The sequence below is a fragment of the Coregonus lavaretus genome, assembly GCF_964263955.1.
Source record: "Coregonus lavaretus genome assembly, chromosome: 23".
Classification (NCBI taxonomy): Eukaryota; Metazoa; Chordata; class Actinopteri; order Salmoniformes; family Salmonidae; genus Coregonus; species Coregonus lavaretus.
The window spans coordinates 3,202,458-3,218,814 of record NC_140010.1 but is presented as its reverse complement, the minus strand read 5'-3'; the positions used below and the strand labels follow the sequence as shown (position 1 = coordinate 3,218,814).

The 16,357-nt window shown below is 44.7% G+C and overlaps 1 protein-coding gene across 2 annotated transcripts in view; it reads right to left on the bottom strand.

Moving 5' to 3' along the window:
- LOC311099034 (CTD small phosphatase-like protein) overlaps positions 1-15,487 on the bottom strand; it is a 53,421-nt gene extending 37,934 nt beyond the window's left edge. For both annotated transcript variants that reach the window (XM_084139634.1, XM_084139635.1), the window contains exon 1: positions 14,837-15,487. In XM_084139634.1, coding sequence (XP_083995760.1) covers positions 14,837-14,912 — 76 coding nt within the window. In that variant the 5' untranslated portion in view covers positions 14,913-15,487. The remainder of the gene's footprint in view (positions 1-14,836) is intronic.
- Between the last annotated feature and the right edge of the window lie 870 nt (positions 15,488-16,357).

Genomic DNA, 16,357 nt, shown 5'->3' with positions numbered 1-16,357 from the left:
GCTCCACAGAGCCAGACGGGGCCCTTGCTCCACAGAGCCAGACGGGGCCCTTGCTCCACAGAGCCAGACGGGGCCCTTGCTCCACAGAGCCAGACGGGGCCCTTTCTCCACTTCCACAGAGCCAGACGGAGCCCTTTCTCTACTTCCCCAGAGCCAGACGGGGACCTTTCTCTACTTCCCCAGAGCCAGACGGGGACCTTTCTCTACAGAGCCAGACGGGGCCATTTCTCCACAGAGCCAGACGGGGCCCTTTCTCCACAAAGCCAGACGGGGCCCTTTCTCCACAGAGCCAGACGGGGCCCTTTCTCCACAGAGCCAGACGGGGCCCTTTCTCCACAGAGCCAGACGGGGCCCTTTCTCCACAGAGCCAGACGGGGCCCTTTCTCCACAGAGCCAGACGGGGCCCTTTCTCTACAGAGCCAGACGGGGCACTTTCTCTACTTCCACAGAGCCAGAAGGGGCCCTTTCTCCACAGAGCCAGACGGGGCCCTTTCTCTACAGAGCCAGACGGGGCCCTTTCTCTACAGAGCCAGACGGGGCCCTTTCTCTACAGAGCCAGACGGGGCACTTTCTCTACTTCCACAGAGCCAGAAGGGGCCCTTTCTCCACAGAGCCAGACGGGGCCCTTTCTCTACAGAGCCAGACGGGGCCCTTTCTCTACAGAGCCAGACGGGGCCCTTTCTCCACAGAGCCAGACGGAGCCATTTCTCCACAGAGCCAGAGAGGGCCCTTTCTCCACAGAGCCAGACGGGGCCCTTTCTCCACAGAGCCAGACGGGGCCCTTTCTCTACTTCCACAGAGCCAGACGGGGCCCTTTCTCTACAGAGCCAGACGGGGCCCTTTCTCCACAGAGCCAGACGGGGCCCTTTCTCCACAGAGCCAGACGGGGCCCTTTCTCCACAGAGCCAGACGGGGCCCTTTCTCCACAGAGCCAGAAGGGGCCCTTTCTCCACAGAGCCAGACGGGGCCCTTTCTCCACAGAGCCAGACGGGGCCCTTTCTCTACTTCCACAGAGCCAGAAGGGGCCCTTTCTCCACAGAGCCAGACGGGGCCCTTTCTCTACAGAGCCAGACGGGGCCCTTTCTCTACAGAGCCAGACGGGGCCCTTTCTCCACAGAGCCAGACGGGGCCCTTTCTCCACAGAGCCAGACGGGGCCCTTTCTCCACAGAGCCAGACGAGGCCTTTTCTCTACTTCCACAGAGCCAGACAGAGCCTTTTCTCTACTTCCCCAGAGCCAGACGGGGCCCTTTCTCTACAGAGCCAGACGGAGCCATTTCTCTACAGAGCCAGAGAGGGCCCTTTCTCCACAGAGCCAGACGGGGCCCTTTCTCCACAGAGCCAGACGGGGCCCTTTCTCTACTTCCACAGAGCCAGACGGGGCCCTTTCTCTACAGAGCCAGACTGGGCCATTTCTCTACAGAGCCAGACGGGGCCCTTTCTCCACAGAGCCAGAAGGGGCCCTTTCTCCACAGAGCCAGACGGGGCCCTGGTCACACAGCAAAATATTTTGCCGCATATGCAACCTAATTGGTTGCACTTTAGATCCCTGGTAATAGAGGACAATTTAACCTTTCTAAAGATACCCTTTATGTCTCAACTCGTCAAATTGCGGAGAGCAGACACTACTAAAAACAGGAGTATCAATGAACACCATTCTGGATTATGTTCAGTTTGTCGCGCGCAGCATTGTGGTACCACTAGCAGCATTTTAGCCAAAGACTGTTATACCAGCTGTCTAGTCTGTTTTATAAATGTGCAATTGGCAACTCATTCTCATTCTGAGAAATTAGGTAGGCCATTTGATTTCAACATCTTAAAATGGACAGGCTAGCATGCTGTTCAAACAGCTGGAGACGGACAGAAGGGTGTGTTCATAACAATTCAACTGTTCTGCAGTGTTAGCTAGCAAATAGATCCATGTTGGCTAAACTTGAAATAGAAAAGATTAGCTGGCTACTTACTAGGACGTGGGCTTGTGCTTGAGAAATTGTTTATGAGACCTGTGTTCATTTTCTATAATACCTGATAAAATAAGGTAGTCCTTATTAGTGAATGTGCATGGTTCTGGTTAAAATTCTAACAAAAAGGGTATTTTCCATAGACAGCCTTGATAGCCAGATGAGTGATTATTGCAAAAAAAAAATCAGGTACAACTATTTTGATAAAATAATTAAATTATTAGTGGGTCTTGTGGTTGTGGAAGGCTTATAGTTAGCCTGGGTATAATTTCACAAGCCCTGAATTCATTAGATTATTGCTGACTGTTTGAAATGTAGTATATTTGACCTTTAAAATGTACAACAAAGCTTATTTAGAGAAAACATTTAGAAAAATCGAGATATTGTAAGTCAGCCATAAGTTTGAGAAGAAAGAAAATGTTTGCAATTTTCCCTTAGGTGTCAGACTGACAACATGCATTCTTCCTTAGGAGGAAGGAAGGAGCCGACGGTAATTGTCTGTGCTGCGCTAGGCTAATCATCGCTAATGAGATTACAACAAAGCCACACTCATCTAATGAAACCTGAACGACTAAGGTCATTAGTAAAAGGCTTTAGGCCCTCTGTTTAACCAACACAGGTCCTTATGGTTCATCCCAAATGGCACCTCATTTCCTATATAGTGCACTACTTTGACCAGGGTCCATTTGAATAGGATGCCATTTGGGATGCATCCTATCTCACTCTTTGCTGGTTGGTCTTTTCTGGTGGATAGCAGATTATTGGTCCATCTGTCATTGGGCTTCAGTGATTGGTTGACACAGGTCAAAGTGCATGACCTTTCCCAGACTGGCCACTGCCATACCTTCACACTTTGACCCCATGACCCTACTTGACCCCGGTGTGACCCTGTTTGGCTCCTTTTGGAATGTATTGGGTAGGAGGAGGAAAGAGCAACAGCTGGGAACCGGGAAATGTGTGCCTCTGCCCTGTCAGTGTTTCCTAGGGACGGGGAGATACCAGTATCGCGATACTCGTTAGTATATTGGCAAGGAAACAAAACACAAAGCGGGTTTAACTTCTATAGGAAAACAGCCCTAATTACATTTACATTTTGGTCATTTAGCAGACGCTCTTATCCAGAGCGACTTACAGTTAGTGAGTGCATACATTTTCATACTGAAATACCTCACCTTTCGAGGATAACGGCACTGAGCCTTTTTCTAAAATGTTTAATGAGTTGGAGAACACATTGGGAGGGATCGTAGTCCATACCCCCATACAGAATCCTTCCAGATCCTTGATATCCTACGTTCGCGCTTATGGACTGCCCTCTTCAATTCAAACCAAAGGTTTTCAATGGGTTTCAAGTCCGGAGACTGAGATGGCCGTTGCAAAATGTTGATTTTGTGGCCAATTAAAATAATTTCTTTGTGGATTTTGATGTGGCCAATTAACAATGTATTTGTGGATTCTGAAGTTGGAAACAAACACCATTATGTTGTCATCCAGTCACATTTTACACTCTACACAAATCATTAGGAACACCTTCCTAATACTGCGTTACACCCCCCTTTGCCCTCAGAACAGTCTCAATTTGTCGGGGCATGGACTCTACAAGGTGTCGAAAGCGTTCCACAGGGATGCTGGCCCATGTTGTCTCCAATGCTTCTCACAGTTGTGTCAAATTGGCTGGATTACCTTTGGGTGGTGGACCATTCTTGATACACACAGGAAACTGTTGAGCGTGAAAAACTCCAGCAGCGTTGCAGTTCTTGACACAAACTGGTGCGCCTGGCACCTATTACAATACCCCGTTCAAAAGCTCTTAAATATTTTTGTCTTGCCCATTCACAAACAGACCTACACAATCCGTCTCAAAGCTTAAAATTACTTCTTTAAGCCGTCTCCTCCCCTTCATCTACACCGATTGAAATGTATTTTAACAAGTGACATCAATAAGGGATAGCCTTCACCTGGTCAGTCTGTCATGGAAAGAGCAGGTGTTCCTAATGTTTTGTACACTCTGTGTATTGTCCAAGCTATAGCACACAATATTTTACATACAGCAGGTTTTTTTTAAAGGACCGCTTTGTGGGCCGCTTTGTGTCCCCGTGTAGCTCAGTTGGTAGAGCATGGCACTTGCAATGCCAGGGTTGTGGGTTCGATTCCCACGGGGGACCAGTATGAAAAAAATGTGTGCAATACTGGTATCGTCACAGTCCTAGAGTTTCCCCTATCATTGTATAGAAGGGAGTGAGGCAAGGGCAGAGGCAATACTGGTCTATCCAATACTAGACCTAAACCTCAGTTAAATAAATAAATACGACAATCAATCACCCTTAGCCTTGAAGTAATTCTCAAACAGTCACCAGCCTATTCCTGTCTATTGAGCTACAGTCAGTATTATTCGGACTTATGAAAGTTCCATCTCCCTCAACACCTTCACCAGTCCAGGTAGCTAAGGATCAGGACCAGGGAAATACCTGTGATAGCCATTGTTCTGGTTTAAAAGCATGCTACCTCTTCGGGGAACTGGCTGGTACCGATACACACCAGATACTGGTACCGACAGCGTCTGGATGACCCCGGGAAACCCAGTCACCACACACTGTAACGTACAGTAGCAGCCACTGACTGAAAGGGAACAACATCGGCACAGGAGGTTTAACGTCATGACGCTTTATCCACTCACAGGCTGAGAATGAGCGATGTCATGAGCGATGTCATGAGGCCTGACGGCGTAAGCGCGCAAAAGGAAAGCAATGAAGACGGAACGGATCGACTTGTTCACACTGGCGAAGTAGGTTTAGGCTCGATGTTGAAATCATAAACTTTAAAATTTGTCTGTTTAGGCCTACACCAGAAAATAATTTTGCCTCCATGGCAAGTAGTGGGTGTGCCACCACAACGTGTTCAGTAGCCATCGGAGGAGACACAGCATGCTGAACCACACACACACACACTGAAGCATTGGCCTTAGGGCAATTCCACGGAAACAGAATGATGCTGAGACTTAAGCGTTTTTTTCACTTTTAAAAAAATGGACGCCAAACCAAAAACCAAATGATTGCAAAGTTAAACACACCATACAACTCTACGCACACGGACTACGTTGAACAATTTCCACAGAGGATTTTACGACGCAAAGTTCGGTAACAGAATGGTCTGCGCTGTGCTGTTTGTGCCGTCAAGTCTGTTACCGAACTTTTGCATCTGCACTGTGTTTTTGAAAAATCAAATCTGTTCATGTGGAATTACCCTTAAACATAAAAGGTGTCATTACCTCACTCAGGCTATTCAGAATGATGGATCTCAAGAGGGCTCCTTTGTACTTATTGCAGTACATACTGTACTTACTGTGGTCCTCTGTAGCTCAGCTGGTAGAGCACGGCGCTTGTAACGCCAAGGTAGTGGGTTCGATCCCACGCATGACTGTAAGTCGCTTTGGATAAAAGCGTCTGCTAAATGGCATATTATTATTATTATTGCAGACTTGCAAAGTTAGTGTGTGGATATAGCTATTGAAAATGTTAGACACCAGAACACCCTGAAATCACATACATTATTTAATTTATGCTCTCCAGCGCAGTTTGGCAATTCACTCAAAAATATTGGCACTACCGCACTTATTTAGAGCTGTAGAGCGGCCATTTAGGTCCAGCTATACATGGAGTGACATAGCTTAACAGCTGTAGAGCTGTCATTTAGGTCCAGCTATACATGGAGTGACCTAGCTTAACAGCTGAAGAGCGGCCATTTAGGTCCAGCTATACATGGAGTGACCTAGCTTAACAGCTGAAGAGCAGCCATTTAGGTCCAGCTATACATGGAGTGACCTAGCTTAACAGCTGTAGAGCGGCCATTTAGGTCCAGCTATACATGGAGTGACCTAGCTTAACAGCTGAAGAGCAGCCATTTAGGTCCAGCTATACATGGAGTGACCTAGGCTAACAGCTGTAGAGCAGCCATTTAGGTCCAGCTATACATGGAGTGACCTAGGCTAACAGCTGTAGAGCGGCCATTTAGGTCCAGCTATACATGGAGTGACCTAGCTTAACAGCTGTAGAGCTGCCATTTAGGTCCAGCTATACATGGAGTGACCTAGGCTAACAGCTGTAGAGCAGCCATTTAGGTCCAGCTATACATGGAGTGACCTAGGCTAACAGCTGTAGAGCGGCCATTTAGGTCCAGCTATACATGGAGTGACCTAGGCTAACAGCTGTAGAGCGGCCATTTAGGTCCAGCTATACATGGAGTGACCTAGGCTAACAGCTGTAGAGCAGCCATTTAGGTCCAGCTATACATGGAGTGACCTAGCTTAACAGCTGAAGAGCAGCCATTTAGGTCCAGCTATACATGGAGTGACCTAGGCTAACAGCTGTAGAGCGGCCATTTAGGTCCCGCTATACATGGAGTGACCTAGGCTAACAGCTGTAGAGCAGCCATTTAGGTCCAGCTATACATGGAGTGACCTAGCTTAACAGCTGAAGAGCAGCCATTTATGTCCAGCTATACATGGAGTGACCTAGCTTAACAGCTGAAGAGCAGCCATTTAGGTCCAGCTATACATGGAGTGACCTAGGCTAACAGCTGTAGAGCGGCCATTTAGGTCCAGCTATACATGGAGTGACCTAGGCTAACAGCTGTAGAGCAGCCATTTAGGTCCAGCTATACATGGAGTGACCTAGGCTAACAGCTGTAGAGCGGCCATTTAGGTCCAGCTATACATGGAGTGACCTAGGCTAACAGCTGTAGAGCAGCCATTTAGGTCCAGCTATACATGGAGTGACCTAGCTTAACAGCTGAAGAGCAGCCATTTAGGTCCAGCTATACATGGAGTGACCTAGGCTAACAGCTGTAGAGCGGCCATTTAGGTCCCGCTATACATGGAGTGACCTAGGCTAACAGCTGTAGAGCAGCCATTTAGGTCCAGCTATACATGGAGTGACCTAGCTTAACAGCTGAAGAGCAGCCATTTATGTCCAGCTATACATGGAGTGACCTAGCTTAACAGCTGAAGAGCAGCCATTTAGGTCCAGCTATACATGGAGTGACCTAGGCTAACAGCTGTAGAGCGGCCATTTAGGTCCAGCTATACATGGAGTGACCTAGGCTAACAGCTGTAGAGCAGCCATTTAGGTCCAGCTATACATGGAGTGACCTAGCTCAACAGCTGTAGAGCGGCCATTTAGGTCCAGCTATACATGGAGTGACCTAGGCTAACAGCTGTAGAGCGGCCATTTAGGTCCAGCTATACATGGAGTGACCTAGGCTAACAGCTGTAGAGTGGCCATTTATGTCCAGCTATACATGGAGTGACCTAGGCTAACAGCTGTAGAGCGGCCATTTAGGTCCAGCTATACATGGAGTGACCTAGCTTAACAGCTGAAGAGCAGCCATTTAGGTCCAGCTATACATGGAGTGACCTAGGCTAACAGCTGTAGAGCGGCCATTTAGGTCCCGCTATACATGGAGTGACCTAGGCTAACAGCTGTAGAGCAGCCATTTAGGTCCAGCTATACATGGAGTGACCTAGCTCAACAGCTGTAGAGCGGCCATTTAGGTCCAGCTATACATGGAGTGACCTAGGCTAACAGCTTTAGAGCGGCCATTTAGGTCCAGCTATACATGGAGTGACCTAGGCTAACAGCTGTAGAGCGGCCATTTAGGTCCAGCTATACATGGAGTGACCTAGCTTAACAGCTGAAGAGCAGCCATTTAGGTCCAGCTATACATGGAGTGACCTAGCTCAACAGCTGTAGAGCGGCCATTTAGGTCCAGCTATACATGGAGTGACCTAGGCTAACAGCTTTAGAGCGGCCATTTAGGTCCAGCTATACATGGAGTGACCTAGGCTAACAGCTGTAGAGCAGCCATTTAGGTCCAGCTATACATGGAGTGACCTAGGCTAACAGCTGTAGAGCAGCCATTTAGGTCCAGCTATACATGGAGTGACCTAGCTTAACAGCTGTAGAGCGGCCATTTAGGTCCAGCTATACATGGAGTGACCTAGGCTAACAGCTGTAGAGCGGCCATTTAGGTCCAGCTATACATGGAGTGACCTAGGCTAACAGCTGTAGAGCGGCCATTTAGGTCCAGCTATACATGGAGTGACCTAGGCTAACAGCTGTAGAGCGGCCATTTAGGTCCAGCTATACATGGAGTGACCTAGGCTAACAGCTGTAGAGCGGCCATTTAGGTCCAGCTATACATGGAGTGACCTAGCTTAACAGCTGTAGAGCGGCCATTTAGGTCCAGCTATACATGGAGTGACCTAGGCTAACAGCTGTAGAGCGGCCATTTATGTCCAGCTATACATGGAGTGACCTAGGCTAACAGCTGTAGAGCGGCCATTTAGGTCCAGCTATACATGGAGTGACCTAGGCTAACAGCTGTAGAGCAGCCATTTTGGACAGCTATACATGGAGTGACCTAGCTTAACAGCTGTAGAGCTGTCATTTAGGTCCAGCTATACATGGAGTGACCTAGCTCAACAGCTGTAGAGCTGCCATTTAGGTCCAGCTATACATGGAGTGACCTAGCTTAACAGCTGAAGAGCAGCCATTTAGGTCCAGCTATACATGGAGTGACCTAGCTCAACAGCTGTAGAGCTGCCATTTAGGTCCAGCTATACATGGAGTGACCTAGCTTAACAGCTGTAGAGCGGCCATTTTGGACAGCTATATATTCAACTCTGATGGAAACAAGACACCTCTTTACGGGAGTAGTGATATTGCATAGCTAGTTGTACCGGTGTTTGTGTGTCAGTGTTTCAATAGAAAGGTCCCCTCTATATTATTATTATTATTATTATATGCCTGTCAATTGACACCTAGTCCCTTTGAAAACCTCGTTAGCTACCGTGACATTCATGTTTTGGCAAGCGCCATCTGTTTTTCCTGATATGAACAAGCCTGTAAGTGAACTTTATCAAGAGTTACATTAGTACTCTGCCTACGTAAACAGTAGTGGGAAAACCGTGGCGGAAAAAACCGCTTGTTATGAGTACAGCATGTTACTGGAATGTGGCAGGACCGGGCCAAAAAAATCGTGCTGTAAATGGCACAACACCGGATCAACCCCAGGAAAAATGTGACAGGCATACCATTTACAGCTGTTTGTTTGTTTATTTGGATCCCCAGTAGCTTTTTTCAGAAGCAGCAGCTACTCTTCCTGGGGTCCACAAAAAACATGACAAGTAAAACACTGATAAGACTGAGAGACAAGGACAGTCACACAAATGTAAAATACAACAATATACAAACCATTCTACAACAACACAAATAGTGCGTGTTGGAGTGTGTCTGTGTCCCCCCACAGTCCCCGCCGTCCCATGAGATGTTTAATCTGTTTTTTTTAACGGTAATTTTGCTGTTTGCTGAGTCATTGGGAGATGGAATGCGATCCTGGCTCTGTAAAATACTGTGCATTGTCGTGAATGCGTTTTGGACATGGGGACTGTGAAGAGACCCCTGGTGGCATGTCTTGGGGGGGGGGGGTATGTATGTGTATCTCAGCTGAATGTTATTTGATTATGCAGACAATCTGGAATTTTCATCACGGTAATATTTCTCATAAAAACTAGAAGAGAAGCAGTTCATCTCTCGTCAACCCTCAACCAGGAAAGACTGGCATGCATGTTGTTGATGTTAGTTATGTATGTGCAGTTAAGGGCAAGGCGTGCTGCTCTGTTTTAAGCCAGCTGCAGCTTTGCTAGGTCTTTCTTTGCTGCACATGACCATATTATCGGACAGTCATCAAGATGGGACAAGACCAGAGTCTGAACAACTAGTACAGTTGATCTTTGTATCAAAAACAGAGAACATATTTTTAGAAACAGACATACCCCTCCCCATCTTCACAACAACTTTGTCAATAGGACTTGCCCATGATAAGTGACCATCCAGTGTTATAACTAGGAGTTTAGCTTTCTCAACCTGCTCAATGGTCCCACCGTTTGTGCACAACTCCAGTTGAGGTTTAGGTCTTAGAGAATGTTTTTTAAATCATATACAATGCTTTTAGTGTGCGTGTGCGTGCATGTGTGTGTTTGTGAGAAAGGAGTGGGGCTCACTGCAAACTCTAGAGAGCAGATAGCTAGCTAGTTACAGTACTGCATTACCTCCAAGTCCACCTATAAATTTACCTGGCTAGCTGTTTAATTAGCTAGCTAGCTAAAATAAGTGGGCAACGTTAGCTAGCAAGTCGTCTCCTAGCTTTCAAAATCCCTTCTCTCTGTAGGGTTTTCTGCAGTTAGCTTCACCCACGGCTGGCTCCATGCGCACAATTGGTCCAGCATCGTCCAGGGTAGGGGAGGGAATGGCCGGCAGGGATGTAGCTCAGTTGGTAGAGCATGGCGTTTGCAACGCCAGGGTTGTGGTTTCGATTCCCACGGTGGGCCAGTATGAAAAAAAAAAAAAAAGAATAATAAAAAAAGAATAATGTATGCACTCACTAACTGTAAGTCGCTCTGGATAAGAGCGTCTGCTAAATGACTAAAATGTAAATGTAAACTACAATTCAAACGCTTAGGTGTTAATGTTTAGAAACATCAGTAATCATCGCTTGCGAAACGGTTTTCGGAACATTTGGCCCTTGTCTTTCATATCAGCGAGAAAGAATAAATAAATAAATAAATAAATGAAAAGATACACTTACTGTAAGAGGTCCATACGCTGCCTGCCTCCAGCTGACAGACTAGATCAACTTTCTCCCCAGTTACACACACACAGGTGTTCGGAGCATGCTAACTAGATAGATACAGTACCAGTCAATAGTTTGGACACACCTACTCATTCCATGGTTTTTCTTTTTTTTAAACAATTTTCTACCTTGTAGAATAACAGTAAGATATCAATACTATGAAATAACACATACGGAATCATGTAGTAGCCAAAAAAAAAAAAAAAGTGTTAAACAAATAAATCAAAATATTTTATATTTGAGATTCTTCAAAGTAGCCACCCTTCGCCTTGATGACAGCTTTGCACACTCTTGGAATTCTCTCAACCAGCTTCATGGAATGCATTTCAATTAACAGGTGTGCCTTGTTAAAAGTTAATTTAATGCGTTTGAGCCAATCAGTTGTGTTGTGAGGTAAGTGTGGTACACAGAAGATAGCCCTATTTGGTATAATACCAAGTCCATATTATGGCAAGAACAGCTCAAATAAGCAAAGTGAAATGACAGTCCATCATTACTTTAAGACATGAAGGTCAGTCAATCCGGAACGTTTCAAGAAATTTGAACGTTTCTTCAAGTGCAGTCGCAAAAACCATCAATCGCTATGATGAAACTGGCTCTCATGAGGACCGCCACAGGAAAGGAAGACCAAGAGTTACCTCTGCTACAGAGGATAAGTTCATTAGAGTTACCAGCCTCAGAAATTGCAGCCCAAATAAATGCTTCAGAGTTCAAGTAACAGACACATCTCAACATCAACTGTTCAGTGGAGACTGCGTGAATCAGGCCTTCATGGTCGAATTGCTGCAAAGAAACCACTACTAAAAGGACACCAATTATAAGAAGAGACTTGCTTGGGCCAAAAAACACGAGCAATGGACATTAGACCGGTGGAAATCTGTCCATTGGTCTGATGAGTCCAAATTTGAGACTTTTGGTTCCAACCGCCGTGTCTTTGTGAGACGCAGAGAAGGTGAACGGATGATCTCCGCATGTGTGGTTCCCACCGTGAAGCATGGAGGAAGAGGTGTGATGGCGCTTTGCTGGTGACACTGTCTGTGATTTATTTAGAATTCAAGGCACATTTAACCAGCATGGCTACCACAGCATTCTGCAGCGATACGCCATCCCATCTGGTTTGGGCTTAGTGGGACTATCATTTGTTTTCAACAGGACACCTCCAGGCTGTGTAAGGGCTATTTGACCAAGAATGAGAGTGATGGGAGTGCTGCATCAGATAACCTGGCCTCCACAATCACCCGACCTCTACCCAATTGAGATGGTTTGGGATGAGTTGGACCGCAGAGTGAAGGAAAAGCAGCCAACAAGTGCTCAGAATATGTGGGAACTCCTTCAAGACTGTTGGAAAAGCATTCCTCGTGAAGCTGGTTGAGAGAATGCCAAGAGTGTGCAAAGCTGTCATCAAGGCAAAGGGTGGCTACTTTGAAGAATCTCAAATATATTGGGATTTGTTTAACACTTTTTTGGTTACTACATGATTCCATATGTGTTATTTCATAGTTTTGATGTCTTCACTATTATTCTACAATGTAGAAAATAGTACAAATAAAGAAATACCCTTGAATTAGTAGGTGTGTCCAAACTGGACGAGCACCGTTCGAGACTATCCTATCAACTGGACCTGAAGAACTTTAATATCCTGTTTCTCTGAGTCGTGGCTGAACAAGGACACGGATAATATGCATCTAGCTGGTTTTTCTATGCATCTGCAGGACAGAACGGCAGAGTCGGGTAAGCTCAAGGAGAGAGGTGTGTGTCTCTTTGTTAACAACAGCTGGTGCGAAATCTCTAAGTCGAGCAGTGAATTTCAAACACTGATTCAACCGCAAAGACCAGAGAGGTTTTCCAATGCCCCGCAAAGAAGGGCATCTATTGGTAAAAATTTAAAAGCAGACATTGAAAATGCCTTTGAGCATGGTGAACTTATTAATTACACTTTGGATGGTATATCAATGCACCCAGTCACTACAAAGACACAGGCGTCCTTCCTAACTCAGTTGCCGGAGAGGAAGGAAACCACTCAGGGATTTCACCATGAGGCCAATGGTGAATTGAAAACAATTGGAGTTTAATGACTGTGATAGGAGAAAACTGAGGATGACAGAGAGAAAAGAAGGAAGCCTGTACAGAATAAAAAATATTCCAAAACAATGTGTCAAAGCAATTCACTTTATTTCCTGAATACAAAGTGTTATGTTTGAGGTAAATCCAATACAACACATTACTGAGTACCACTCTCCATATTTTCAAGCATAAGTGGTGGCTGCATCTTGTTATGGGTATACTTGTAATCGTTAAGGACTGGGGGGGCTTTCAGGATAAAAAAGAAACAATGGAGCTAAGCACAGGCAAAATCCTAGAGGAAATCCTGGTTCAGTCTGCTTTCCACCAGACACTGGGAAATGAATTCACCTTTAAGCAGGACAATAACCTAAAACACATGGCCAAATCTACACTAGAGTTGCTTACCAAGAAGACAGCGAATGTTCCTGAGTGGGCGAGTTACAGTTTTGACTTAAATCTGCTTGAAAATCTATGGCAAGACCTGAAAATGGGTGTCTAGCAATGATCAACAACCAATTTGACAGAGCTTGAAGAATTTAGAAAATAATAAAATGGGCAAATGTTGTACAACACAGGAGTGGAAAGCTGTTAGACTTACCCAGAAAGACTCACAGCTGTAATCGCTGCCAAAGGTGATTCTAACATGTATTGACTCAAGGGGTTGAATACTTATCTAATCAAGATATATTAGTGTTTTATTTTTCCTGTTTAATTTTTTTATGTTAGCATTTTTCTTCCACTTTGACATTAGAGTATTCTCTGTAGATCGTTGACAAAGAATGACAATTAAATCAATTTTAATCCACTTTTGTAACAACATTTTGAAAAAGTCGAGGGGTGTGAATACTTACTCAAGGCACTGTATAAAATCAAATCAAAATATATGTTAGTAGTTTAGCGCCATATCTTTATGGTAAAATATGGGTCCACATTTTTTTGGGATGGGGGACGTGGTCTAATAAGATAACATATGGAATTGTTTTAAGAAGGTCATACCAAGGATCATTTAGCTATTTGATTTTGAATGTTAGGACAAAAAAAACAAAAAAAAATGAAACATTGAATTGGACCTTTCTGCTATTAGCCCATTGAAACGCATTGGACACAGAGTGTGGGCCTGGAGGCATGGAGGTCGGGGAGGCCCATGCAGTGAGCTGCAGTCTCAGTCCGAGTGAGAGATGGTTTGAGCGGACACAGATAACATATGGAATTGTTTTAAGAAGGTCATACCAAGGATCATTTAGAGACTGCATCTATAAATCACTGCTAGGCAAATCCCCGCCTTATCTTAGCTCATTGGTCACCATAGCAGCACCCACCCGTAGTCTGCGCTCCAGCAGGTATATCTCACTGGTCATTCCCAAAGCCAACACCTCCTTTGGCCGCCATTCCTTCCAGTTCTCTGCTGCCAATGACTGGAACGAATTGCAAAAATCTCTGAAGCTGGAGACTCTTATCTCCCTCAATAACTTTAAGCATCAGTTGTCAGAGCACCTTACCGATCACTGCACCTGTACACAGCCCATCCGAAATTAGCCCACCCAACTACCTCATCCCTATATTGTTATTTATTTTGCTCTTTTGCACCCCAGTATCTCTATTTGCACATAATCTCTTGCACATCTAGCATTCCAGTGTTAATACTATTGTAATTATTCTGCACTATAGCCTATTTATTGCCTTACCTCCATAACTTGCTACATTTGCACACACTGTATATATATTTTATGTTGTATTTCTGACTTTGTGTTTTTTTTTTACCCCTTATGTAACTCTGTTGTTTTTATTGCACTACTTTGCTTTATCTTGGCCAGGTCGCAGTTGTAAATGAGAACCTGTTCTCAACTGGCTTACCTGGTTAAATAAAGGTGAAATAAAAAAAATAAAAAAAATAAAATTGAATAACAGATTTGTACATGGAAAAACAGTTTTAAAAAAAACTATCAAAAGGAAGTTTGTTTTAAAGTAGCCTCTATGAATGGGTTAGTCTCCAAGCCATCATCATGTCTATCCATTTGTAGCATAGCGCTAATACTGCAACAGTTTCTGACAGCGCGAACACTTTCCCAACAACCACTGGTGGTGCTAGTCAACTAGCTCCCATACATTAACGTGGCCTTTTTCTTACCTTTTTCCTGATTAAACGAGATAATCTCCTCCTCCTTTGGATTGGAAACCTGGGTTATTATAGACGTGTGGTCCATTGCGACGCGATGGTTATTCCTTTTTGGTTATTTTTTTTATGTTTGTTTGCTTGTTTTCTACAAGCAAGATGTCCAGCTAGTCCTAGTCCACAAAGGTTAACGTTAGCTACCGTAGCTGCCTTGCTAACTGTGTTGGAAATGGCAGCCGGGCCCTAAACTAGCTAGCTAGTGTAACGATGGCCAAATGGACTGAGACAGGACACAGGAGGGACTACATGTAACTAACTAGTGGTTTAAACGCAAAATACCACCACTTGTCAAACGCTGGGAATACCCAAATTTAGAAAGCAACATCCAAGAACAGCATGGGCAAAACAAACTCCCAACGTTGAACTAAAAATAAGAAAACGTTGCTAACGTCTGGCTAGCCACTAGAGTTAGCCTTGAACTGGTCAGTGTTCAATTCCACATAAAATTGACGTTGACTGAAACGATGAAAAAGCCCTCCCGCGGTCGCCTCCGTCAAGTTTCAATACGAAAGTGGGCGAGTTCCGATAATCCCGTTTCTTGAACTCTCATTTTCAAAATAATTGTATCCCCTCTACACTCTTTCCAACATGGAGGCGTCGTGTGTATTTGATATTCATGAAATGGATCACAAGCTAGCAGCGCTCAAGTGGGAGGGGGCGGTTTCTAGGAACCCCCTCCCCTGGATCAAAAATAAAACCTCCGTAGCTACGGCTGTATCAACATACCACTTTGGGTCAATGATATTTGAGTCACTGCCTTATGAAATGTTGCTTCCAAATTTATTGACAGTCTATGATTAATGGCCAGTACATCATAGCTTCTGCACAATTTAGGTCAGATTCCAGCTAATGCATGAATTGGGTAAAAAAAAAAAAAAAAGTCAGGGGGTATCATGGAGATGTCCATGTTGACACAGATCAATATTTTACCTCAAGAACTCTACTCCACCTGTAAAAACGCTTGTGAATGTTTTTCTTTCAACAATTGCATATGGAACCTTGAGATGGACGGATGGGTCCACAATCAGCTTGGACCCAATCAACAACACTGGACCAATCTATCTGAAATGACATGGGCGCCATCTGGTGGCCGAAGTGTTCAATTGCATCAGAAGCTGCCTTTTGGCATTGCTCTCACGTTACCGACACATCATTTGAATGCCTTCAGAGCTGTGTAACCTATCTCTGTCTGTGTGTGGGTGGAGGTTCAGTGTGGAGGCTAAATTTGGGTTAGATTCCAGCTGAGGAGCGAAAATACACAGCAGTTGGGCCTGCCAGTTGCATAGTACACTTTGTTTGTGTATACAGTATATATATATATATATATATATATATATATATATATATATATATATATATATATATATATATATATATATATATAGAGAGAGCAGCCTATGTTTTAATGTTTATTTACACATACTTTTCTTATCACTGATGGCAAATACTGTTTAATGAATGCATCAATAAAGCTAG